The sequence below is a fragment of the Dermacentor silvarum genome, chromosome 8 (genome assembly GCF_013339745.2).
Source record: "Dermacentor silvarum isolate Dsil-2018 chromosome 8, BIME_Dsil_1.4, whole genome shotgun sequence".
In the NCBI taxonomy this organism is placed as follows: domain Eukaryota; kingdom Metazoa; phylum Arthropoda; class Arachnida; order Ixodida; family Ixodidae; genus Dermacentor; species Dermacentor silvarum.
Window position 1 is genome coordinate 29,468,563 of NC_051161.1, and position 26,605 is coordinate 29,495,167.

Below are 26,605 nucleotides of genomic sequence, written 5' to 3' on the forward strand. Positions count from 1 at the left end.
GCGAAGATGGATTTCAAAACACTGCAAGTAGCGGAAGCAGCGGAAGTAGGGCTGAAGCATGTAAACACTGGGCTGTCGGCGGTCGGCGTTTTGGTTTTCGTCGTGCGTGCGTTGTGTTGTACCCCGTCTACGCTGCGTACGACATGGAGACTATTTTGGAGCAGCAACGGCGCTATCACGAAGAAAGAGAGCGCTTAATCGATGCTCAGGCAAAGGAAATGCTTCACAGAAAGTCCACAGTGAGTAAAGCTTGCCCATGTTTTACTGATGTGCTGTACTGCAATGGTCATCGGAGTCGGTGTCTTCCAAGGATGACAATTCGCGGCTGTTTCTCATTACATTTGTATCGCGTTTATTTCAGAACAGAGAACAGATAAATTCGGATCACCGTCTAAAGATGCTGCTTGATGTGAGTATGCTAGGGCTGCAGTGTTAGTCGTGCATTAACAGGTATGATCGCTCTTACAGAGGTATATGGAATGCACAGCGAACCTAAAAGAGCTTTATGAAGATAAAGATGGGTAAGTTTACTTTGGCTTTTAGTACTCTCTTTCATGGCAAGGTTATCTGTTACGTGCTTTTTTTTTTTTTTTTTTTGTTGCTGTATGTAGGCTTCGGAAAGAAGAAATAGCGGCCCTTTCTGGGCCAAATGAGTTCGCCGAATTTTACTCCAGGCTCAGGACTATTAAGGAGTTCCACAGGAAGCACCCAAATGAGGTTTGTTTCTGCCACTGACACATCGGGTGGAGCAGGTTGACATGTCCTTCGAATTTCTAGATTCAAGTACCAATGTCTGTGGAGTTCGACGAGTTGAACAAGGCAAGGGAGAACCCGTCAGAGGAAATGATGAGTAGGTTTCAATTCACTTTTTGGGGCTCGTTCAGCTGTTCTAGTTTGAGAACTCTTATTCACAACTTCTCACTACAGTGATGACAAGATAGCGTTTCTTGTTCTTGCTTTTTCAATTGTCGCCGTTTAAACTTCCTCTTGTGTGTCACTGTCACTTTTGGTATTAATACTCTAGCAGACAAGTGCGTGACATTGTTGCTCAGAAAGTTTGACTGGTCTTCATGAGCATGTGTATTCACCGTGAGCCTACTTCATTTGATCTGTAATAATCAGATACCATAACTTTATGCAAAATGCAAATTTTTTCCTTACGTCCTTATCATGCCTTTTTAACATATAAGCATGAACTATGAGTCCAGAAACATTTTAGTGGCACTATTATTGTGCCTCTTTTGATGTTGGTGCCTATATTGAATTTTCAGAACCTAAAAATGCCCTTTTCCAGGTTTTGACCTAGCCTTATCTTGTTTATAATTTTATCACCTGCTGGGGAACTAGGCTGAAGGCAGCCAATTATTACCACAAGCAGTTTACCGTTGTAAAGGCTGGTATTAACAGCTTTGCAGCGTTAAAGAGTGTCATTATGACAAGGGCTCAAACTGCGCTTATGCGACAATATACTTGAAGGTGATTTAGTGTACTTGTGCGCTTGCTTCACATTTTCAGTCAACATCATTTAGCAACTCGAATGCTCAGGCACAACTCTTACCTGGAATGTGTGTCTCAACTAGGATGTTCAGGAAAGGTTCACCACCATTCCTAATGGACCTGTTGCTGATAAGAGTTGGTTCAAAACTTCGATTGGCCCCGGACGAAGATCCCGGCTTTCTGTATGAAAGAACTGTCAAAGGTTCTGACCAGTGAACATTCTGGAATTCCAGAGGGTGTTGGATCATCGAAGGTTCTGAAGCACTACAAATATGGGGCCTTAACTTCGGGGGATGTTGGGCGTTCTTTTTCTGTATGCAAATCAATACTCAGTGAAAAAAGGTGCAGCATGAATCAAGAAAATCTTGAAATGGTGCTTGCTTGTCACTGCTCTAACAATTTTTTTCATGGTGTCTATTATGCACACTGAATTTCAGATAAATCTTGTTACCTACACAACTTGCTTGTTCCTGTGTAATTGAGAAACTAGAGTGAATTTCACTAAACTGGGGTGTAGGGGGCTGTGTGCCTTAGAAAATCATAATTTATCCCCAGTTGCACAACAGAAGCTTTTATTATTTGTGCCTGTACATGGTTAAAGGACAGTAGTTGGCAGCTTTAAATAACAGCTTTACTGCCATATTCAAGAACGCAACTTAAGTTGAAGCCCATGCTCGACTTGATCTGAGTGACACCTGGCATGAACGTGCCCAGGATGCTCATTGCGTTTCCACCGGCGCGTTCACGAAAGGCATCATTTAAATCAAGTGAAGCATGGGCTTCAACTTAAGTAGCGTTCATGAATACGGGGGTTAGTGCTTGTTATAGGTACCTAAAGCAGCATTTTTCAGTGCATAAACATCCGGTCTCTGGTAATGATATAGATGCCAGGCTTTCGAGCATCTTTTTCAAAAGTCTTGCCTATACTCACTCAGATAAGAAAATTACTATTTTCATCTACCACAGTGGCCTTTGGCGTTGTGCTAATAACCACAAGGTCGTGGATTTGATTTCTGGGCACAACTGCTGCATTTCGTTGGGGACAAAATGCAAAAAACAATGCGTATACCGTGCATTAGGTGGACTCTAAAGAACTCCCAGATGGTCAAAATAATCCGGAATTTTCCTGCACTACGACATGCCTCATAATCATGTCAGTGTTTTGGCACGTAAAACCCCAGACTTTGATTACTGTAATTAAAATTACTCTTTTAAAACTGTTTGACAACCTGAAGGGCAAATATACATCTTTGATGTCTTCGAGGTCGTATGAAAGTTTTTGAGTATGCATATTTTCATCACTTGCCAAGTGAAACTCCAGTGTGTCATGTTGACCTTTATGCGTGCAATCAATGCCAGCTGTTGAAAGAAGGAATAGCAGATGTGCACATATTTTATTGCAGGAAATGACATTTTTTGTAGTGAGTGTGGACAACCATTTATTCATTGCATGTCTTTTCTAGATCTGGTAGACTTTACTGATGAGGAAGGTTATGGCAAGTACCTTGACCTGCATGAGTGCTATGAAAAATATGTCAACCTCAAAGGCATTGAGGTAAGTAGTTCAACTATTGCCTGGCTCAGTTAGAGGTTGTTCAGGGTGCACTCAACACATGTCATTTGCTCTTAGAGGTCATCTGTTTGCAGAAAGCTCGTGCCCACACATTCCTGCCCTACTGGTGACAATCCAGTAACATCTAGTGTGATGGAGATCTAATATAGTATGCCTAATAATACTGAGTTCTATTCGTTGTCTTGGAGGGGCTACTTACTTGCTTGAAGTCATGCATGGATGCACTTTCGTGGGAAACATACTGTTCCATCCTGAATCACAGTAGAAGTTGTCACACACATGTCAGAATGCAGCATGCTCTAGAACTTTTGGTTGAATGTGTGCTGCCTTTTTGCAGCAAGAAGTATACTTGATCTGAAAATTCCTAGTCAAACCCTTGAACTTGCTGTGAATTGTCCAGTAGGAAACAAGTTTTCTGCTGCTTAACAGAGCATGAGAGAGGAAGGGATAAAAAAAAAATGCTACGGTTGTTTAATAAAATTCATTGTAAGCTTCCTTTGCCAATTGAAAATCAAGTGAGTTGCGATTTACATTTTATTACTTTGGGTATTGCTATGTGTAGAAAGTGGACTACCTCTCATACCTTGCATCATTCGACCAAGTGTTTGATGTTCCCAAGGACAAGAAGAACTCTGAGTACAAGAAGTGAGTAACTTTTGTTGCGCTGTCTTCTCTTGGACCTTGCTCTTTATCATTGTGTGCATCTGCCCTCTAGGTACCTTGACTGCCTTCTTGATTACCTACAAGACTACACGCTGAGAGTGAAGCCACTTCTTGATGTCAACCAGGTGAATCTCACTTTACCTATCCACATTGCTTTCAGATTCACGCTACTAAACTAAGTGAATTGAGGATCAAACTTTTGCTAGCTTCTCAGCTAATGTTGTTTTGTTGTTTTGCAGGAGATGGAAAATGTGATGAATGACTTTGAGAAGCAGTGGGAAGCAGGTACTTTTCCAGGATGGCAGGTTGGTTGCAGAAGTTTCAATGTCTTCGTATTCTGCTTGCTGCAACACTACAGTTTTGACGCTTGCGAGGACTGTGAGGTGCTCAAAAATGCTTTCTCATTGTTCATCACAGTCCAGTCTTATAAAGTTCACTTAGTAAAGCTCACTAAAGTTCACTTAGTAGAGGTCGGGTGGGCTGCAGTTAATGCTGCCTATGGTGGCTCTGTGGCAGACAGTAAATATGTAGTGCCTCTGTTAATCTAGTGGCGACGAAGACGAAGTTGGCTCACCACATGAAGGAGAACACGATCCGCGCCTGGCTAGATAATTGTGATATTCACCGATTCCTCAGCCGTGTTCAACACGGCTGCATCCATGGCCAGGCTTGCTCCCTCAGTAAACATGGCCACTCATCGCATCTCTTCTGCCACAAATCAATTCGAACAATAATTCAATAAAAATCAACTAAACACTCATTCAGTTGTCATAAGTAGTTTTGTTTTTGAACTGAGGTTTGAACAGCGCGAATAAAACAAGGACACGAAGAAACAAATACCACAAACAAGTGCTGACTACCAACAAGCGCTGACTGCCAACTGAGTTGGCAGTCAGCGCTTGTTTGTGGTATTTGTTTCTTCGTGTCCTTGTTTTATTCGCGCTGTTCAAACCTCAGTTCAAAATCATGAACCAACTAGCCTTCATCAAGACCTTACTGATACTTTTGTTATGTCTTTTTTTTTTGTTACATAACAGTTTCATGGTTTTCTTTTCAGAAAGAGGCAGGCAGTGCTTTAGCCCATGCTGGAGCCCACTTGGACCTTTCTGCGTTCTCTTCTTGGGAGGCAAGTAACCTTTGAACTCGTGGTAGTGTCAGAAGGGATGTGTAAGCTTAACTAATGCTTAATGCTCACACTTAAGCTAAGCATGTTAAAAAAAAGGGGGGGGGGGGAGGATTGGGGGACAGCTAACATGTTTTGCCTTAATAAATTGGTGTATTTTAAAGGAACATTCAAGAGGAACATTGAGTTAAGCTGTGTTAGTAAATTATGCTTCTACAATGTTATAATGACTGCTCACACTGTGAGAGGAAGCTTATAGTAGTAATCCAGAAAAGATGCGAAAACTAAAGATGGGTGGCAGTGCCGCCCTGAGGTTCCTGCACCAGCTTGACGAGATGTTATAGATTTTGACAGCGTCTCCTTGAGTCTAGTCTTTTGACAAAGAAACACTACATAGCATTCTAAGGGAACTAAAGGCTCAGCTTAGCAGGTTTCGATAAATTTTGCTGTGGCAAAACTGCCCAAGTAGCATGAGAAAATACTTTGAAATCCATGATGTCACACTGAGGAACCAGCGCTGTGGTTCTGGTGCAAGGTATCTCCTGTGATAATCAACCCTTTTTTGCCTGGTAAAGGAAAATGCAATTCTTATAGAATACTTGAGTATTCTGGACTGATGTATTGCTGCTCTTTAGTGCCCCTTTACAAACATCTACTTCGTGCTTGGGATTGCCACCTTTACGGGGTAAATTTCGCAACTAATGGCATTTTATTTTTTCCTCACCTCTTTCTAAACTTGCTTAAGCTAAGAAGAACATCAAGTATACATTAGCTCAATTGATTTAGTTAGAATAACATTGCAGACATTTCTAATGTAATTTCACGGGTTCGTGCTGAACAACTCTAAGGTGCTGACTTGCCATGTCCGAGTGCAGCGGGCTGCGGTGGCAGGTACAACCTTGAAGTGTCCACTTATTTATGCAAAAGCGTCAAATGACTCATTGATCGAAAAAGCCGCCATCTGTAGTCTGTAGCAGCAAAATGGCAGCTAAATTCTCATTGGCTGCAACGCCACGTCACGAGCGCGCCTCGGCGGAGCAGAGTGGGTGAAAGGGAACACCTGCTGCTGCGTTAGTGCACCAGATGTTGTGTGAGGGCACAAGGCATTGCCATGGCGCCACGTCACCCTCGCTCTTGGAAGTCTGTGCACGGTCCGTAACTCTCTCACCCACACTGGGCTTAACTGCTGCACGCGCCTTCAGGCCTTGGTAGCCGCTGCTGCTTCCGCGGTCTCTCGTCGTGCAGGACATCGATGGCATGTGGCGTTGCCACTGCACACTGCTGCTTGCTGGCTCAGGCAGCACGTACCGCTATGGTACATTACTTGTAGCACAAAACTCGGACCGCTCAGCGGCGTTCAATTGGGCATTAATGCTTTAGCATTCACAACTCGTAAGAAGTGCTTAGGTGTCCTCTGAATTTTGTTAATATGTTGAGACTCTAAATAGCATTTGGGTTAAAAACGTTCCTGCGGTTGCCACATATAAATTTTTAATGTCGGGTGTAACGAGGAGTTGTGCAAAAGGTAAGATGCACGACTAGCATGTCCGGGTGTGGCCATATGTGCGTGTGTGGGTGTTGTGTGCGTGGGAGCAAGGTCCAGTAATGTACTTGGGCGTGGCATTTGCGAGTACGAATATCGCAACATTTACACGAAATAGTTCTTAAAACGCACTTTCATGTTTTCAATATGCAGGAGTTGGCGTCCCTTGGTTTGGACCGGCTGAAATCGGCACTAATGGCACTGGGACTGAAATGTGGAGGGTAAGCATACTATAGTGCCTTCATTATTTTTTTTACCACATTAAATCAGTCTGAGGGGTTGCTGAAAGCTATAGGGGGGTTGGTTGCTGGAATGATAGGACATATTTAACAGTGCTAAATGAATGGGATGAGGAACGCATGCAAACCTTCTTAATGCCACCTGCCAGTGAGGGCATCCCAAGCTGAACTGACTTTGCAGTAGAGTGTTCTGTTGAGATTGCTTATCGTTCTGTTTCAAAGATGCATGTAGTATTCCTGGTAGCCTTCATTCTTCACTGTTTCTAAAATTAGAACCAGTCAGTATAGTGCAGCAGTATTTCATATTCAGCAGCTGTCATGGCTCAGTGGCTGTCCGTGTTCTGTTGAACTCAAGGTGACTGGTTTGTTCCCTGGCTGAATTCTGTTGTGGGCAGAATGTGACATTTCTCATGTACCTTGTCTTGAATATGTGCTAAAGAGCCTCAGGTGGTCAAAATTAATTTTTATTGTTTACTATATTAGCACACTGGAGGAACGTGCCCAGCGCTTGTTCAACTCCAAGGGCAAACAGATCAGCGAGCTGGACCCTTCCCTCTTTGCCAAGTCGAAGCCAGGCCGGAATAAGGACACCGAGAAGCAGAAGGAGATTGCAACCCTTGAGGCACAGCTGTACCGCTTTGCCGAAATCCTGTCGGTCAGTCTCTCTTGTATGTCTAGAGCTGTTGCCAGCACGATTTAGTTGAAATGACCAATCCTCATAAAAAGGGCACTAATGAAAACCACCATAAGCAGTTTTGACTGGCAAAGTACATTCTTTCAAAACTATTTTCATTCAGTCAACAAAACACTTGATTACCATCAGAGGAAGCCAAACTTGCCTATCTTGAATTTGGTGGCCAAACCGCAACAGCACCTATATGTGAAGTGCACAGTCATAGACGCTTTAGGTATGAGAGCTCTTTTTCTATCAATGCAGTTAGAGGTTGACTCACACAGTAGTCATGTGACGGGTGAATGTGAACTGCTTCCATAATCTTTAAAGTCGTCTAATTTCTCTTCTCAAAAGGAATCTGCTTTTTCAAAATATATCGAGCACTTGCAAAGCCAGTGGTGTTGTTCTGATTTAGAACAGGCATTATTTTTTTACCGGCAGCACATGGTTTTTTTTCAAATCTGCGTTGAAGCAACACTAAAGAAAAATATTAAAGCAAGTTTGATCTATAGATTATTCACATAGATATACATCATCATTTCTTATGTACTCAGTGGCTATGGTGTTGGGCTGCTGAGCACGAGGTCGCCGGATCGAATCCCGGCCACAGCAGCCGCATTTCGATGGGGGTGAAATGCGAAAACTCCCATGTGCTTAGATTTAGGTGCACGTTAAAGAACCCCAAGTGGTCCAAATTTCTGGAGTCCCCTACTACGGCGTGCCTCATAATCAGATCGTCACTCATTGATTTTATATAAGCTGTGTGCAGCAAGAATTTGTGCCTCGAGAATTTCTCTTTCTCGAGGCACAAATGATCGCCGAGACAGAAAGCGGAAGGAAAACATTTCACAGTTTTGCCCGGAAGACGAAGCATCGATTGCAATAGCAGATTAGTAGACAGCTATAGTTTTATCGGCCGTATAAACTTGTAATTATTCGCTTACTAACTAACTTACCAAGCACGGTGTCACGCACGCACAGGTAAACATAAACAAATCTCGCTCGATGACTGCGGAAACTCACTGTCAACACGCTGGAGTGAGGAGGCGCAGCAGCAGCAGCGAGCGAATTTACATCTGTGCCGTCTCTCGCTTCAACACGACCTAAATGTCGAAAGCACAGCCCACACAACTATACCGGCACTAGTTGCACTTTGCCTACATCGCAGATCGCTTTGAAAATGAGGACCGCGCAGGCGCCCACTTTGTGCACGTTGCAGATCGCTTTCAAAATACGGCGCCCGCACAGCCGCAGCCGCTGTTGTCAACATGATGACAGCGTCTCGTCATCTGGGGAAAATGACAATCCGCTGGACACACCTACTCCGGCGACTGTTTTGAAAGTGATGGATCCTTTTGACCTCATCAGAAAAGTTATCAATCAGAGCCCACGACAACGACATTGCAATGGCTCTTTTAATGGAATGTGAGACTCGCGTAACGCCTTTGCTTGCCGTGAAGTGTAAGAAATCCTGACTGACTTCTGGAAATAAAACTTCTGGTAAGCGCAAGCTTTCCGAGCTTGGTGACTTTGTCACAAATATGCAGTGAAATAGTGATAATTCAAACCGCTTCATTGCGACGGTGCATGTGCCGCAAAATGAGTGTTTCATGATCGGCCAGGCAAGTGCATTTGGTTAGGCGTCGGCCGCAGTGTACGAAAAATGCTGTAACAGTGGCACAAAATGCAATCTCTCGTGAAGTTGAGACTTATTGACTGCCTTCAGTAGGTCTCAACCTTTGGCTCCATGCCATCGCAAAGGTTTCGCTTGACGCTGGTTTCGGTTTCGTTCGTGGCTTTGCCGTTTGGCAAACGTATATACATACTAATTTCGCATCAATGAAGTTCGCCACAACGAAATTTTTCGCATCTCCCCTGAATTTTGTTGTAGCGGGACTCGACTGTATCAGAAAAAAACAAAAAAACATACAACAATATTTTATTCACCGCATATTGGGTATAACAATAAAAAATTAACCTGCTGTGGTGGCTTAGCAGCTATGGTGTTGCGCTGCAAAGCATGACGTCGCGGGATCAAATCCTGGCAGCGGCGGCTACATTTCGATGGGGGTGAAATGCAAAAACGTCCGTGTCTCGTGCATTGGGGGCACGTTAAAGTTACCCAGGTGGTCAAAATTTACGGAGTACCCCACTACGGTGGGCCTCATAATCATATCATGGATGTGTCACTTAAAACCCCAGAATATAATTTAACTATCAAAATTTTGCTATCTGGACGGCGTTTTCCACACAGAATAATCGTGACATTTGCATTGCTAAGTTCCCTTTAAATGAATGATGCCAGGATGGGGCGTTAAGTTTGTCTACATGAGTTTGTATCTGTGCGCCGATTGCGAAAGCCACGGAGAGCATCGCGAGTTGGTGCAGCATGCCACAAGATGGCGCCAGCCGCTTTGCGTCCGCTTTGCCTGCCATCGTGCTCCACGCGTTCGGAGAAGAGAAGAGATAAAAAAAAAACATTGGGCTCCGATTTACTTTGTGAAGGTGGTGGGCCAGTGAAGCTGTGGTATCACCTGATCTGATAGACCAATGTGACGTAGCCTTGAACGATTCAGCAATTCACTACATGAAATGATTGTCAGCAAGACAATTAAATTGCCTAGCCTGAGCATGACCCCGTTGTGAATTGACGTTGCTGTTCCTGTCGCTGCTCATCGTGCTCACGCTGCTCTGCGGGAGTCCTAACTATGCGTGGCCTTCCGATAACGCTATCACAACTCAGATGAAATAATTTGCTAGGCGGATTCTTCTTTTACATATGAAAGCGTAGTGACGTTACTTCCTGCTTAGTACGCGACAGTTGCTGCTTCACGGCAACTGCAGCTTATGCAACTGGAATCATTACGGGAAAATGCATGCGGTGAACACTCTGTGCTTCGCATTGTTAAAACGCACTTTATCATCTATCGTGTGGTTTCGACACTTGCTTTGTGCTTTTCTTTATTGAAACGAATCTTGGAGTGGGTCTTGCATGTGTAATTCCAATGGAGACCATTAGGCACTTTTCGCTTCAATTTGTGGAATGGTTTTCTGTCGTCTGTTCTGTCGACAGAGAAAAAGAAATCCCGGGATCTGAGTCCTATACAGCGTCGCTGTAGAAAGCGAAAATCGAAGCAGTGCCGGCACTTTCTACTCTTCTCAGCGAGCACGGAAAAGCGCTGCGGAAGCACCGCCGAAGCAACGGACAGCCCAGTTAGTAGAAGATGGTGCCGACAAAGACTTTCCGGCATAAACGTTGACATTTAGTGTGCAACCGTCTTTTGTACATGCCTTGAAGAACTTGACTCCGTACTTATGGGCTTTTCCTGGAATGTACTGTCTGAACGAAAGTCGACCACGCCATGGCACCATTGTTTCGTTGATGACGACCTCCTTTCCTGGCTCAAGCACAGCGGCAAAATTCTTGTTCAATTTCTCTATCAGAGGTCGGATCTTAAAGACATGATCCTGCGACTCCTCAAGCAATTCATTGTCCGCAAATGCCAGAACCTCAGAAGCAGAAAAAAGCGGTCACGGCTCATATTTTGGCGAATGAGTTCAATGCCATACAGGTCGCTTTTTGCCCAGTAGTGACTCAGAGTAGGAAGGCGGCCAAGACCAATACAAATTAGTATTCCAACAAATGCTTTCATTTCTTGGACATTGGTTTCCGCCCAATCCTTCAACCATGATTTAGATTTCGGTGTAGGGGACTCCAACACTTGTTGAGCAAACTTGTTTCGACCATCATTTGCCAGATATCATCCGTAATAAACATTGAGTATAACATCCGGGCATCATGGCTAGATGGCAAGTGATTGATCTTGGGCGGCCTAGAGTGCAGCGTCACACTAGTCAAAGTGATTGTTGCCGACGTCCATTTCTCTAAAGATGAGCTGAGAGAAAGGAGTGTGTCGTTTGAATCGTCCGCTTCAGAATCCCCAGTCAGGTCTGACTCACCGTTCGACGTGCTGGCCGAGGTTTCTGATGGTTCGTAAACGCTATCTTCGTCACTGACTTCACTGTCTGTCCATGGATGAACCTCCGACACTGAAGCACTTGACTCATCAGCTGGGGATCGCGAAGTTGCCGGCGCATTCGTCCCGCCAAAACTAAGTTCGTTGGCTTCCTCTGCGGTGCGCTTTCTTTTGCGACCATAAAAAGCATAAGGTTCCATTATATGTGCTGAAAAGTTTTGGAGCAGCAGGAAAAACGCATATACTTAGTCCAATGGCACATATTTCAAAAACTGCAGGAAGGTTCGCGAGCGCGCATCACAATTGAGGAACGTGCCGCCACTCAGCTCCTTAGAAACAATCGCGCCACCTCACGTCCAATGCAATAGACAATATGTATTAGTTGCAATTGCGAACTTTAGACGGCAGCACAAGATGGAGAGCTCTCTCGCGTGGGTCACCAGTGGGTCACGCCACACACAGCACAAAAACATTTTTATTGAGTGCGTCATGGGTCACCGGTGGGTCATAGTCTCTAACATCAGACAAGTATTCTTCTCGGCGTGTGTATCCTCATGCAACAAAAATCATACCTCTGCGTTCAAGTGTCATAAAGTTACAGCCGCAAGCAGATAAATGCACGTAACTTCGCAGCCACATAGGTTGAGCACAGGCCGTGACCCACTGGTGACCCACGACGCAGTGAACGTGTTAAGATGTGTTCGCCCCTCTCATTGGTCGAAGAAGCCTGTAGCTTCCACAGTTAGTTTTGCATGGAACTACTGAAAGAGAGTACATTTGAGCACGCCTAACGCTTGACACATTGTTTAGAGGTACATATAAATAAACACTTTATTTTTCACTGCCTACTTTCTACATTGATTTTTAGCGCAAGGGGCAAATTTGGTTTTCGTGCAACAAAGATGTTTGGTAGTTTTTTGTTTTTTTTTAACAGCAGTCCACATATAGCGATGATGATTATAACGATTGGATTCTTCGTTCTTGATGTTGTTATAAGTGGACTGCACTGTATTGTCCAAAGTAGGTGGCGCCACTTTGATTTTTCATGCTGACAATTTTTCTCGCTTACAAAAGCTCTATTCTCGCTATGAATGACAAATTACTTATTACAAAAGTCTAATCTCTTAATCTAGCTTGATTTAATGCTTTCCTTTAGTGTGTCCCTTTAATATATCTACTAGTCTGCCCATTATGCACTTTACCACAGAACAGTGCAATGCAGTACAGAACATAATGCGTGAAGTGAAAGTACTTGTGCTTTGCTAACGCAACCATTTTTCATTGAACTCTGAGGAACCTTTCACTTTATGTGAAGAGCGGAACAAAGGCTGCCTAACTTCTGCAGAGATGAAAATGCAACCTGACACTGTATTGTCCTGCAACATATTTTAGCCCAATGTGATAACTCTTGCGTGTTTGAAATAACTACTTTGTGATCGTGCTTTTGTGGATTGGTTGTGTCGCTGTTGTCGGCTTCAGCTTTTAGTCTCGCCACAATTTCATACTTGCCCAGCTCACAGTTCTACAATATTTTGGCAATCTTCCACTACTTGCAGGAGCAGAGGCAGGCCACCAAAGAAAATGTGCAGCGAAAACAGGCCCGGACAGTTGGAGAGCGTGAGGAGTCGGACAATGAGATCAGCGAGAGCGAGTCTGAAGACGAGGACAATGATGTCATTTACAATCCCAAGAACTTGCCACTTGGCTGGGATGGGAAGGTAACTACAGTGAAACCTCATTAATATGTACCTGGTGGGAACGCGGCCTAACTACGTGTGGTTGGTGGGTGCTTGGACTTGGCAAGGAAAACATTGTTTCTCTCACTCTCTGTCTTTCTCGTTTGCTATAGCTAGCTAATTCGTTCGTTTGCTTACATTGACAAGTATCGTTGATGGTTTCTGCACAGTTCTTTAGAATTCTTTTTGCTCAGGGGCTCAGAAAGAACTTCACTAGGCACTGATTAGTTCGTTAGGAATGGACCAGCAGCAGGAAACTGCTACTGCTCTCCCAAGAATATCATAACATTCCCTTCACATCACTGCCTTAGTGTCAGGCTGACTGCTCTCTGCTCATATCTTTTTGTTAAATACTCGACTAAAATGTGAAATACTTTAAAATGCTTCCTTAGCTGAAACTTTCACTGTGCAAATGGTTAAAGTTGCACTCTTGTGAGCACAAAAGTTCTTTCATTAAGGTGTACTTGAGCTAGTCGGTTGGATTTTCTCAGAAAATGGCACAAAAAGCAGGACAGACAAGAGTAGACAGGCTGCAGCACTGGCAACTAACTGCTTGTTTACTGTGCACAGTTAAAAAATACGACACCAGCGCAACAACAAAAATGGGGAGGTGGCTGAGAAGGAGCACAAGGGTATAATTTTCAAAGCGGGACTGCGTGGGCTTCAATCACGTGCAAGACTTTTGTCAGAAAGCTTTGGAGTGCTATCCTTTCTGCTTGCAAAATAATATAGATAAAGCTTTCTGTTAACAGTGTTAAGTACTGTGTTTTATGAGTCCTGTTTTCTATGTAAAGGAGGACTCTTGGTTCATTGTGTTTGTCTTCAGCTCTAATTTTGCGTGGTGATTCATTCTAAAAGCTTAATGTTTGAATCTTTCTATGACATTACATTTTGTACTTGCATATGACTGACATTCTACTTCAGACTTGGCTTATGTGTAACTGGTACAGAAGTTCAAAGTACTGCTGTGAGTTGTAATTGTGTGTTCTGTGATAATTTTTTCTAGCCCATCCCTTATTGGCTGTACAAGTTGCATGGTTTGAACATCAGCTACACATGTGAGATCTGTGGCAACTTTGTCTACCGAGGACCTAAGGCTTTCCAAAGGCACTTTGCTGTAAGTTGTGTTGCCTAAGTGTGTGTCTCCAATTTGGCTAGTGTGGATTGAACTGAACATGACAGCTCAGCTTTCTTTATTTAGATGACTCGCTACAGTAGGTTTGTGATCAATCAGACTTATTTTATAATGGGAAATGGAAATTAAAAACAGCTGAAAAGATTTATTTCTGACTTTTCACTTGCAACATTATGCTCAGAAATTAGGCTTTTATACACACACACAAAAAAAAAAAAGGTAAGACAGAATTTGAGCCAGAAAACAGTTGAAAAGTGTGTCCGCTGTGTTCATAGTGGCTCGAGAAATTGCATATTTCTTTGTACCTCATGACCTTTCTTCAGTGATTCCACTCCTGCGCCAACTGCGCCAAAGTGCGCCAATTGGGATTTACTGCGCCATCCTGATACAATCGACGAAAATTGCGCCAAACTGCACCAAACAGTCTCGAATTTGACGATGCCTATCGCCAATTGCACCACCGGGGAATTAAAACGTTCAACGTGACGATAGGGCGAGCCTTAGTTGCAACCTTAGCTGCAAACAGGAGACGAGAAAGCTCTAGCGCATACGTCCCAATTAAGGTCACTGGAACCTGGAAAGTACCGCAGCCCTTTTCTCTAATTAGCCGCCGCGCCGCCGATTGGTCAGTTGCCGTCAGGTGTTCACTTTCCACTATAGATGGCGGATCTAAGCTGCGCCGGAGGAGATAAGCAGACAGACATCGCTCGCACACGCCGCGCGTACGAGTCATCAACGAGGTCAGATTTGGCATTTTGTATAATTTAGTGTATATGCAACTTTCGTAGACTTAAAACAAAACGAAAGGAAATGCCCGGGTGCTGCACGTTCGGGTGCAGCAACCGCCGGGAGTCCGGGAAAGCGCTTTTCGCGATACCAGTTAAGCGGAAAGAGCGACAGCAAGCGCCGTGCTATCTCTGGCTGCACCGGATAAAGAGCGACAAGTTCACTCCCACTTGGTGAACTTGTTGATATTGCAAAGCTGAGAAGCTCCTTGCGGTATTTCATTGAACTCCCTAAATGCCACAATGTGATGGAAAAGCTTCTTCGCGCATTTGTTTTGAAGACTGCGGTTTGCCTTGAGTAAACAAAGCGAGGAGATGCTCAGAAATATGCAGAACCGAGCAAAATGTGGCTCGAAGAGCGACGGAATACGGCCGGCTGTGTCAAAAATAACAAAGTGTAGTGAGAAAACCACTGCAATAAAGATCGATCGACCTGCCAATGTTGAAAATTAAAATATAGATTTTCTCGTGTGTTGTTTAAAACAACACGAACATGACCTGGTTAATTTTGTTTTAGCATCCCTTTTCTTGTAGTGCAGTCAGGGACCGTTTATTTTCGTAGAAATAGATCTGTATGAAACATTTCGTGCGCGGTTAAATCAGTAGCCACGTTAGAAAGGACAGTTTTAGTTACAGGTACGTGGAGACTTCACGTACGCAAACGTGAACAGTCTACGTACCCTACGTGCACGCCATCTGAAACGCTTTTAGGTACACGTACGCGACGCATCACGTAGCTACATCTATCGGGAAATATGAACAATTCAATTCAAGATGAATATTTCAGCGAAGCCAGTGATGTGCATTGATGCGTGCCGGTCATCGTCTCCGCAATGCCCGGAAGTGTGTTGTGCAAGCGTTATCTGCTGTCATCGTTGACATGGAATGAAATAGATGACCAGTCATCCTGTCGCCGTGTTTCCATGCAAGCCCTCTGCGCGCGCTCAGCACGCTATCGCTTGTTCGTGGTCTCGCGAAACCCCCGCGCGAAGCTGTCTACGTGCGCAAGAAACGCACGTAAAAAATCGAGTCTCACGTACGTCCGTGAGAGCAGCGCGCGGCCGCTACGTTCTGCGCATGCGCACTGCTTACACGTAGAAGCTCTACGTACGCAAAGCCTCTACGTGCGTGTAACTAAAACTGTCTAATATCCACGCATATAAACGATTTTGTGGCAGCGCTTGATACCTAGTCATCCGAAAAAAAAAAATCTTGTGAGACACACGAGCATCGGGATCGCTTTGCATTTAGAACGGGTGGCGTACAGTTGAATGCTGCACTTTCCGAGTGTAGTAGCCGACCGATTTTCCGGACTTCGCGGGGACTGAAAAATCGAGCAGTCCGAAAAACCGAACAGTCCGAAAAACTTGCCCCCCCCCCCCAGGAGAAAAAAAATTGAGGCTTAGAGCGGCTTAAGAAAAATGTCGCACTTTCGCTCGGCGGGAGCATCGATTGCGATAGCCAATTAATAGACAGCGATACGAAGTAAGGATGTTAGTTTTATCGGCCGTATAAAGTTGTAAATATGCGCTTACTAACTAAATAAGCACGGTGTCACGCGCGCACAGGTTACATGAACACATTTCGCTCGATGACCACGGGCATATTGACCTTCGCGCTGTCTATTCTCTCGCTTCAACGCGAACGTCGGAAAAAAAAAAACGGCGCATACGAAGCTAGTGGCACTCGGCGCACGGCCTTTGTACCCATCGCAGATCGTGGGCCACGGCGTAAGATATATCTTACACCGTGTCGCGGGCGCACACTTCGGCCACATAGCAGATCGCTTTCAAGATACGGTGCCTGCGCAGCAGCTCCGTCGGCAGCCGCAAGAGCAGAATGCAACTCCCCACCGTCTCCGCCGCCTTCTCCCCGTGCCCCGCGAGCGAACGAAGACCGCGCGCGCCTCCGGCCGCCTTCCTCTCTCGCATGCGTGAGAATAAATTGCGGTTGCTGGCTGACCCTCGAAAGCTTTCACCCGCACACAGCGTATGGACCGAAAAAAAAAATATATATAAAGAAAAGCAAGTGCAGCTTTTTAGAACGTTTTGTCGGCCAAGGAAGAGCGGGCATGGCCTTGGAGACGAGGGGATAGCGTCCGTCTACTGATCTTAAAGGCTATACAGGGGGGCACTGGAAGCCAAGCCAGCGGAAAATCCAACATGGCGGCCTCCAAGATCGGGTAGCGTGGCTCGAAGCGAGTGATTAAGTCCGGCAAATCGAACATTGGCTCCTAGATTCGTCCGAAAAATTGCTCGCGAAAATGCATTAGCTCTATGGGAATCCTGCCGGTACATCTTTGAAGTCCGGATATCCAACAAGTCCGAATTTTTGGAGTCCAAAAAATCCGTCAGCTACTGTACTTGTAATTTACATCGTATCTAGCTAAACGAAATGCGGTTTTGTTTGTGGATTTCACGGGGCCCACTGCGGCAGCCATCGTGCTGTTCTTCACTGTAGCAAGCCTAGAAAACCCGAGGAAGAGCTGCTCGTCTTTTCCGCGCAGTGTTGCCTGCGCAGTGTTGCCTGCGCTCGCTCCGGCGGTTGCGGTACTTTCAAAGTTCCAGGTTCAAGTGACTTTAGCAGTGCCACGGTTCTTTATTCTATGGTGCCACGCACGGCGCCGACGCGGCGTCTGCCTTGCAAGGCGGCTCGACGGCAAAGTGCGGTTTCTGCCGAGGCTCGCGGCTTCAAGGTTAATTGGCGATTCATCGGCGGACGTTATTTACAACGGAAACGCAGCTAGTAGCTTGTTTGAAGCGCAGCATGACGTGGTTATAATAACTGCCTGCCGCCAATGTGTCCATCATTTCTGTTTCTGGATATTACCGATGACATCTGGGAAAACTAGCAATATACGAAATGATATCAATTTGTGTCTGTGTGTGTCGCATGCACACAAGTGCATTTTTTTCTCCACGAGATCTGCAATGGATGCAAATGTTTGCGAAGCTTCTCGTGAGGACATAAGAATTATTCAGGTAATTGAATGTAAATTGCAACTCGCTTTTTCGAAATACTTCAGGATGTGAAAAATCAGCTGCTCCAAGCTGCTCCAAAATGCCAAATTGCCTGCTCCAAAGTGCTCCAAAATGAAATTTCTGATGCTCCAAAAATTGCTCCAATTCATAAGTCTGCAGTAGCATCACTGCCTTTCTTTCTTTATTTCCTTAAAGACCCCACACGGGGGTATTACATAACCTCCTATTTGATATAAGATATGAGGACACTATTGAAATACAGTAAAAGCTCATTGATTAGAATTTCACAGGGACACTTAAAGAGTTCAAATTAAACCGAATTCGAACTAACGAAAGTCATGAAAAACAGCCAGAATTGAGACCGGGTTGCTTTCTTAGAAAGCACTTATAACTCACAATATTTATTGACCAAAATAATCGGTAATCACTTTTTGCTTCCTTTCTGAAAGCGATGGTCGTCAGTTTGTCTTCCGAAGCGCGAAAGTGTGCAGAGCTTCATCTTCACCCTCCTTGAAGTTGAAAAATAGGCCCGTGATACCGAGCACCTCCATTACAGTAGCCAAGGGATTTTTTGGACTTGATGGATATTCTGGACTTCATATATGCACCGTCAGGGTTCCCATAGAGATAATGCAATTTCGCGACTGATTTTTCACACGAATTTAGGCCCTGAAGTTCGATTTTCCGGACTAAATCGCTCGTTCGGAGCCACACTACCCGATCTTGGGGACCGCCATGTTGGATTTTCCGCTGGCATAGCCAGGCTTGGCTTTCAGTGGCCCGCTGTATGGCCTCCAAGATTGGTAGCGCACGCTACTGCGCTATCTTCTCGTCTCGAAGGCCATGCCCGCTCTTCCTTTGCTGACAAAACGCTCCATGGGATGGCACTTTTTTAATTTTCTTTCTTTTTTTTTTGGTCAGCACTATCGTCATAACCACTTATGGCGGGTTCCTTTTTTTTTTATCACCGCGTGGCAATGTGCAGTTCGGCGGCATGCAGTTCGGATTATTGATGGAGGAGCCGGATGCGCATGCAAAATAACGAGTTGGCTTACCCATAGATGCCTATGCTGCGTTGCCGGACAGCGACAGTCAGTTCGAATTATCTAAAAGTCGGAATTAATGAGGTGCGAATTAATGAGCTTTTACTGTACCCATTTTCTTCGAAAAATTTCACTTCTCAGTTTTATGTTTTTATGCAGCCAGCTGCACTTCTCCACCTATCGCAAAAATTAATTGTGGTTCTACCTTGTGCCTTTCAAATGTTACTGCATAATTTGTAGCGTACGCCATACTTCGTGCAATCAAAACCGACAGATTTCGGTTTAAATTTTTCTTTTACTTTCTTGTTTAAAATGATAATGTGTAAGCTAAGTATTATTTTTCGCTTACATCAATTATATGATCTAAAAAACGTAATATCTTGCAATATTTTGGCAAGTATTTTTCTTAAAGCTCACTGAAGGCAGCGCTTCAATGGTCTGATTTGGCAATACCTGTAGGGATCGTCCACGTTCCAGAAGGGCTGGGAATCAAAGCGGATGGAAGGATTTACTGATCAGCGGTTCAGATAAGCGAGACAGAGCATTGCTGGAAAAAAAAAATTCGGGCTCTCCCGTAATCGAGAGTAGATGTAAGCATGAAATTACTACCATATGGCGTCTTTTGCTGCCTCTTGTGCCGCCTCCTTCAACCGCTTTTCTTCTTCCAACAGTGCAGCGCGCTCAGCGTCTGTCGCTACTTTTTCTTCCTGTTGCAAACCACTCACAACTCACGGACTGCTGGCGTTAAAAAGAGCATAGACAACCTCTCTATCTGCCTTTTGAACGTCGCTATTGGAAATTACAAATAAAACTTCAACGTACTGGAAGTTGCAGCTTGAGTGATATTGTGAGCAAACATTAGGAAGAAATCGGAAGCAATATTTTTTGTAACTTGTTTAGGAAGTATCTTGCGTATGTAATGTGGTCCTGTTGGGGGCCAGAGACTGCATTTTACTAACTTTTGACTGGTTCTTGGATGATCTTGTTTTGTTCTCGCAACGATGCGTGGATGTTCTCGTTTGAGTGCCCGGATAACGGATCTGGCATTTGGCTCAAGGTCACTTGAAGCTCGCCGACAACGGGAGCTAAAGGCATTTCATGCTTAAAAAGGAGGGAACAGATTGATAGAACCGGAGTCGTACAGGCACAGGTAACTGTAAAATATATAAAAAGAAATTTCAGGGAAGAAAGAAAAGATCAAGGAAAGATTTGCAAAATGCTAGACTGCATTAGATGTAAGACCTGATTAGATTAAGCAGGTTAGATGGCTATTTGTCGCCGCCCGCCACCCTGTTTCAACAGAATGCCAATCAATATCATAATTATGATTATTGGCAAAGGGTTCCAAAAATTGTGATGTGAGCCTGCCATTCTATAAGTTCGGCCTCTTTGGTGCTATCTGCCACTTTAACAGTGGAAACCATTAGATATTTTGTGGCAATTAGAATTGAGCCTGCTCATTCAGTGTGGAAGCTTGCCATGGGAAGGACCACTCTCTTCTCATGAAGGCGTCTTGCCAGTCGTCCGATGGAGCAAAGTAATCTAGAAAAAAATGTTTGAGCTGATAAATGGGTAAAGCATGACAAGAAGGACGCTATAGGAGAGCCTTGTTGCAATTCGGGAGAGTATTAGTCAAGGACGCTATAGGAGAGCCTTGTTACAATTCGGGAGAGTATTAGTCATCTGGCACTTTGCTTTCATGTGCATATTGCAATTTGTAATCTTTATTCTTGTTTGTCTCGAAACCAAATTTTTTTTTGTGCTATGCCATAATTTATGGACCTTTACTCAATGGAAAGTTTCTTTTTAAGCATTGCAGGCTGTTTTATTATATATCGAGGTGTGCAATGAACTAGGCTTATTGAATTCCACTCTTAATTTATATAAGGTCAGTTTTCTCAAAGTATTGCCTTACATAAAGGCAGTATTTCTGTGTGTTTTTAGTTTTTGATGGATAATTCCCCAAATACGCACCACAATTCAATAAAAAAAATTCAGAACTTTAAATGCTTAATTAGCATTAAAACGGTCTTACTAACAAGGGAGCAGCAGCACCATAATTTTTTCTACAAAAAAATAAAATTTTTGCCGGCAAAGTGTCTTCATACCTTAAAGCTGCTGGCCATCACAGATGAGAGGGTGTTCCCAAGCATGTTGTTAGCGGTGCGAAGTTGGAGTGGCGCCCTCTCGCGAGTGATGTCACGGCCAGGACGCCGCTCGCTCCGGCTCGCTCGTTCGCTTCGTGCATGCTCGGTGTATGGGACGCGCCAGCCATACTTCCTGAATTATGTTTTGGCTGCTTTCTGCTGTCACGCATAAAGTGCAGTCTCTTTCTGGAAACTGCGTGAATCGTGAAAATTTGCTGCTTGGATATCGAAGCTATATAGAGTTGCAGGGGTTAGGTTGCAGGGGTTAGGCGCAGCAACTGCGCATTGCGTGGTGGCACGTGCCTATCCTGAAAGTGATCTACGTCGGGGGCTCATCTCTGTCTAGGTGTGACGGCAGCTGTTGCCTTTGTGCATGCTCCGTTCTCGCCGCTCAGTTTGCATTGAAGTGATACACAGCACAAAGGTCACTTCGCTCGCCGTTGCTGCCACGCTTCCTCACGCCAACGTTTTCACAGCAAGTGTCCGCGGTCATCAAGTGTGATGTGTTCATGTTTGCCTGTAGCGTGAAAACCACTGATACCATGCTTGTTAATTTACATAGTTAGGGAATGTTTGCAAGTTTATTCGGCCGATAAAACTATTATGCTTACTTCGTGTAGCTGTCTGCGCATTTTCTATCGCAATCGATGGTTCGCCTTTCGGGCGAAACTGCGACTGTTTTGGAGGTGGCCGCAGAAAAAAAATTTTGCCCCGCATAATGAACGTACCATCCAACTTTGTGCATATTTTTCGTAAAAAAAGTGCATTCGTTATGCGAGTAAATACGGTATGTAAGTATCTCTGAAAAGACGTGTGATTAGGGCAAGCTTTATGTCTGAATGTGTATGTGTTTATGTGTGTATACATATTTGCATAGTTTGTGTATTGGCCTGTGCCATCTAAACACTGTCATTGTCTTTCAATTTGTTTTGCACCACGCATTGTATTTATTATGCTTTTTTGCTGCTACATACACCATTCAATTTGTACTGTAGTGCACCAAGCTGTTTGTGGTCACGTATTCAATAAATAAATAAATAAAGTAAAATAGTTTGCGTGCTATCCCCCCTGTCCCTCTTCACTCTAGCTGTTGTTTTCGCGGGAGGTTACAAATTTAAGGTTCACAGGCTGGCAGGTATGGGAAAGTTAAATTTTGAAAGGAGATTTACTTTCCATTGTGGAGCACAAAATTCAGCTTAACAGGCTCACTCTAGAACTTCTCTGATGATATCAAAGTGATGATGTTGGATCTGTTTGACATGTACCACCGTGAAACAGGCTCTTGTGATTGAGCTACGCTTTTGCTTTCAGGAGTGGCGCCATGCTCATGGTATGCGATGCCTGGGGATCCCAAACACTGCTCACTTTGCAAATGTGACACAGATTGAAGATGCACTCACATGTAAGTTTCTTGAGCACTCATTCCATGTTTTATGAGAATAAGACATAAAACTCCCTGAACAGCTTTCACTCACCAGCTTGCTATTTCTAACTGTAATATAATGTTATGAGACAAGTATCTGGCATTAATTTGTGTAAAAATGAAGTGCACATGAATCACGTGGGCTGATAATGGATATGTGTTGGAGTTGTTAGGCGATGTAAATAAGTTTCTCCGAGAAAGCATTGCGCCTACTTTTTATATAATTGTTTTCTATTTATAATGACAGGAATTGAATTGCTGTTGCACGAGAACCTGTGATTGCATTTGTTACCCCATTAGAATGATGCCAAAGGTAGGGCATCCTTTTGATAACCTAGTTCATGCGTCACGGTGTACATTGCAAGTTCCTCACAGGCCAGACTATCTGCGGACTGTATGTGACTTGTGGAAATAAGATACTAATTGCTTACAGCATACCTGAAGTGTTGTGAACCTGTTTCATATCTGCCTCACTGATGATCACACATCTTTTTTTTTTCAGTGTGGAACAAGCTAAAAGACGAAAAGTCAAAGGAAAGGTTTCAGGCGAGCACAGAGGTGAGGTGGTCTTGTCCCACTATGTAGCATGACTCTTTTATTGACTTAGAGAATTACTTTCAGTGCATTCTTATCTTTCTTCTCCCTCAATCTTTGTCCATGGTTCTCTGCACTTGATAATGTGCCGTACAGTCAAACCCACTTATAACAACATTCAAGTGCCATGAAAATCCCATTGTTATTAACAGGCTGCATGAAAAAAAATTAAAACAGGGGGATGGCAGAGCTGTCATGAGAAAACTATTATGGCGGGGAGGCCAGTGCCCCTCTCCACCACATTCCTTCATCAGGCTGCTGATTGTATTAACTCGTTTAACTGTTTAACTCTGCTTCCTGCACACTACGATAGCGTGTAAAAAGCCACGGCCATTGGTGTTCAAGAATGGCATTGTTATAACAACTGCAAAGCGGGGTCACGGGCGGCTAGTGACGTGCGCGCTCCGCCGAGGCATCGATTTGATGGCCTCAAAAGGGGCCTTTTAAAAAATGTGAGAAGGTTGCTGCAGCATTCTCTCAGCTTGAGAAATCAGAAGCTGGGGCGAGATTGCCAGAAGCATCTCACCACGTACTACTCACTGGATTGCACGAGAAAACCCCATGTCCATCAGCTTTGCTTGCTTTACACGAAGCTTGCCGACATCCTTCTCTCGCGAAGTTGCCTCGTGAAAATGAAGCTGTGAGGACAACGTTGCGGCAGCCTGCCCTACCACTTCATCACAGCCACCGGCGCTATCCGATGCAAGTACATTCGTGACGATCGCCTCATCGGTTGGAAGCACTTCATTTCCAAATCTATAGCAGTGCGCTTTCTTTTCACCGGCAACGTCGTGCATTGCCGATGATCAGTGGGCGGATCAGCGGGCAGATCAGCCATTTTCCGTTTTGGCGGCAAGTCAAACAAGGCTGAGAAACCATGTGGTCCGGAACGACTTCAACGCAACCAACAAAGACGAGTACGAGCAACTTCATGCGTCAGCAGAAGTGTGCAGAATGATGGGCCGATGACTGGCAGGGAGCAATTTGGGAGCAGCGCCCAGCGCTATCAGCACAGTTGGCGCGGTCCTTTCGTATTTCGGAGGGTGGCGTGGCGTGGAGCTATGGGCGCAGCCCATTCATGTTCGGGAGGGGTGGAAGGGCGACGGGAGAAAGGGGCGCAAGGCTGGCGATGTGGGGAAGACTGGAAAACAGCGTGCTGCGGCGTGCAGCGGCTCGAATTTCTTTTTTTCTTTTCAAGGATTTTGCATTCCATTCCTTTTGGCACGAACACCCAGTAGCCAGACTTCATCGTTATAACCGATAATGCGGCATGGGGGCATTGTAGTAAATGGGTTATTTCACCATAGAAACTTACAAAAGTTGACGGTGCAGCAGTTTCTCATTGTTATAACCGATATATCGTTAAAACAGGTATCGTTATAAGTGGGTTCGACTGTATAAAAATTTTATGACATTCATATTTTTGGGGCTGAACATGTGTATGATCAACCTTTGTATAAATCATGAAAAAATTGATTTCCTAAATGTCTTTGATGCACTATGCTACCCTTGCATGTAAGGGCAAACGTATGGGTCTTTTTTTTTTTTGTTGTTGTTTCCAACTTGTACTTACTTCCCGTATTCTTGTCTGCCTTATTAGGAGGAATATGAAGACACACAAGGCAACGTGGTCAACAAAAAGACATTCGAAGACCTGAAACGCCAAGGGCTGCTGTGAGGTTGTCTCGTCTTGTCTGGTTGAAATGAACTTGTTCATTCTCACATTGTCATCATCCTGTTTGTCAATCATGTTCAATAGCAAATTAAAACTGGTCAGAGATAATGGTATTTTTTTTTTATTTACAAACAGCAACACCACTTGCAAACAATGGTTGGAGTCAATTGTGGATGCTCGGTTACGTGCACATAGTAAAATAGCTACGATTCACTTTAGCTGTGCATCCTAGCCTCCTACTGACACTTTTCCAATTGGCTTCTTGGGCACATGGACACCTTGAAAAACAGTGATAACAAAGTTAAACCACAGAAAGCACAACATTGGCACATGATATTTCAGGGCCCTATGAAACACATTGGTGATTATTCTAGAAGAATGCTAACTCCAGCTTTTGCAATGGATGAGGAAACAATAGCTTGTCCACAAATGTGTCAGTGTGTTAATGAAGGAGCGTGTGTATTATTCTGTGGTTATCCATCTTGTACAACTGCATACTTCCAAGCAGAATAATTCATCTGCTTGACTCTGTTGCAGTCATACAGTGTCAGATAGGATCCACTTACGGTTATTTACACTTGTGTCAATAAGAGAGGTCAGTATAAGCAGTTCTGGATAAAATACTGTCTCATCTGCTCTCGGATGTTAAAATGGGGTGGCGTTTTGTCATACATTTTGTTTAATACCACGCGCCAGTGCTGCACTTGCCTGATTTATCCAGAATAGATCAGAATTTTGCATTGTATGTGAGCATCCTGGGGAAAAAAATGGGGTTCATAATCAGTGGATGGAAGATTGGTGCAATCTGTTGGTAAGACACCGACTTCCTGCATTTCACAGATGATAGAATATGCTGCAGTTTCATCCTGCAAACTGCAGATAGCACTGCAGTTCTCTTTCCAAAAAAAAAAAAAAAAGAACGTTTTTCACCTGGCATTGCTGCAGACATGTGCTTCTGATTCCTTTTGGATAAAACGAGCAAGTACTGCATCCAAGCATGGCATAAAAACAATTCACTGTGAAATGCCACCTCTGTTTGAAATTCTAGTGCAGACGAGCCAGCAGTTTAACTGGAAGAGACGTCTGCGCCAGAGTCCCTTATTGATGCAACATTTTTATAAAAAGCATAAGTCTTGTGTGCCACCGTGGTTGTCATCTAGTGGTTCTGCTCTTGGCAAATTTTTTCTGCAGACTACAATGCAAAGGCAGCATTAAGCTCATTTTATTTCGCACACATTTTTCCGCAGAAGTGGTAACATGTCTGCTCAAAAGGGGCTCACACAATTGGTACAATTTTTCTTACATGAACACTGTTCAGGATTATGAAGCTTGCATTGGCACATGTGTAAGGGTGAGAGGTACGGTAGTGTAATGCGTATATTTCCCATTTTCTAAAGCTGTGACTTCTGTGGCGAAGATGAGAGCTTCTGAAAATTGGCTTTATCCCGTGAACTTACAGAAATCGTGAAAAGTGTGTAATTATTTTACACAGTTTACGCAGGAGCTGTCCAGATGAACATTTTTCAATGCTATGCTCTTGGCCTGTCTTTGTGGAACTGGCATTCAGAGCTCAATTACCAGGCACTTTCTAAGGTGTTTTCTTATATGAGAAACCTTGAAAAGCTGGACAGTGCATACTCTTTAACTATTGTTCGAAGAAGAAAGAAAAATCTTAGTCCAGCCTCCAAGTTGCGACACTGCAGAATCAAAACATGTTTTTAGAAGTGTATCAAGACTCTAACATGTTATATTAACTAACAGCAACAGTATCTTTTTCTTCAGGAATTGTGTTCCTATA

At 44.0% G+C, this 26,605-nt stretch overlaps 1 protein-coding gene across 1 annotated transcript; it reads left to right on the forward strand.

Annotated features, from left to right (window-relative positions):
• The first annotated feature begins 62 nt into the window (after nucleotides 1-62).
• On the forward strand, nucleotides 63-24,915 carry LOC119460947 (splicing factor 3A subunit 3). Its single transcript, XM_037722095.2, has 17 exons — nucleotides 63-239; nucleotides 362-409; nucleotides 469-521; nucleotides 612-717; nucleotides 778-850; nucleotides 2,961-3,052; nucleotides 3,633-3,715; nucleotides 3,786-3,858; nucleotides 3,973-4,038; nucleotides 4,791-4,859; nucleotides 6,553-6,620; nucleotides 7,122-7,293; nucleotides 12,845-13,006; nucleotides 14,031-14,141; nucleotides 22,427-22,517; nucleotides 23,041-23,096; nucleotides 24,733-24,915. Exons 1-17 carry the CDS (start codon nucleotides 144-146, stop codon nucleotides 24,808-24,810), a joined length of 1,497 nt encoding a protein of 498 aa, XP_037578023.1. The 5' UTR covers nucleotides 63-143; the 3' UTR covers nucleotides 24,811-24,915.
• Nucleotides 24,916-26,605: the final 1,690 nt, after the last annotated feature.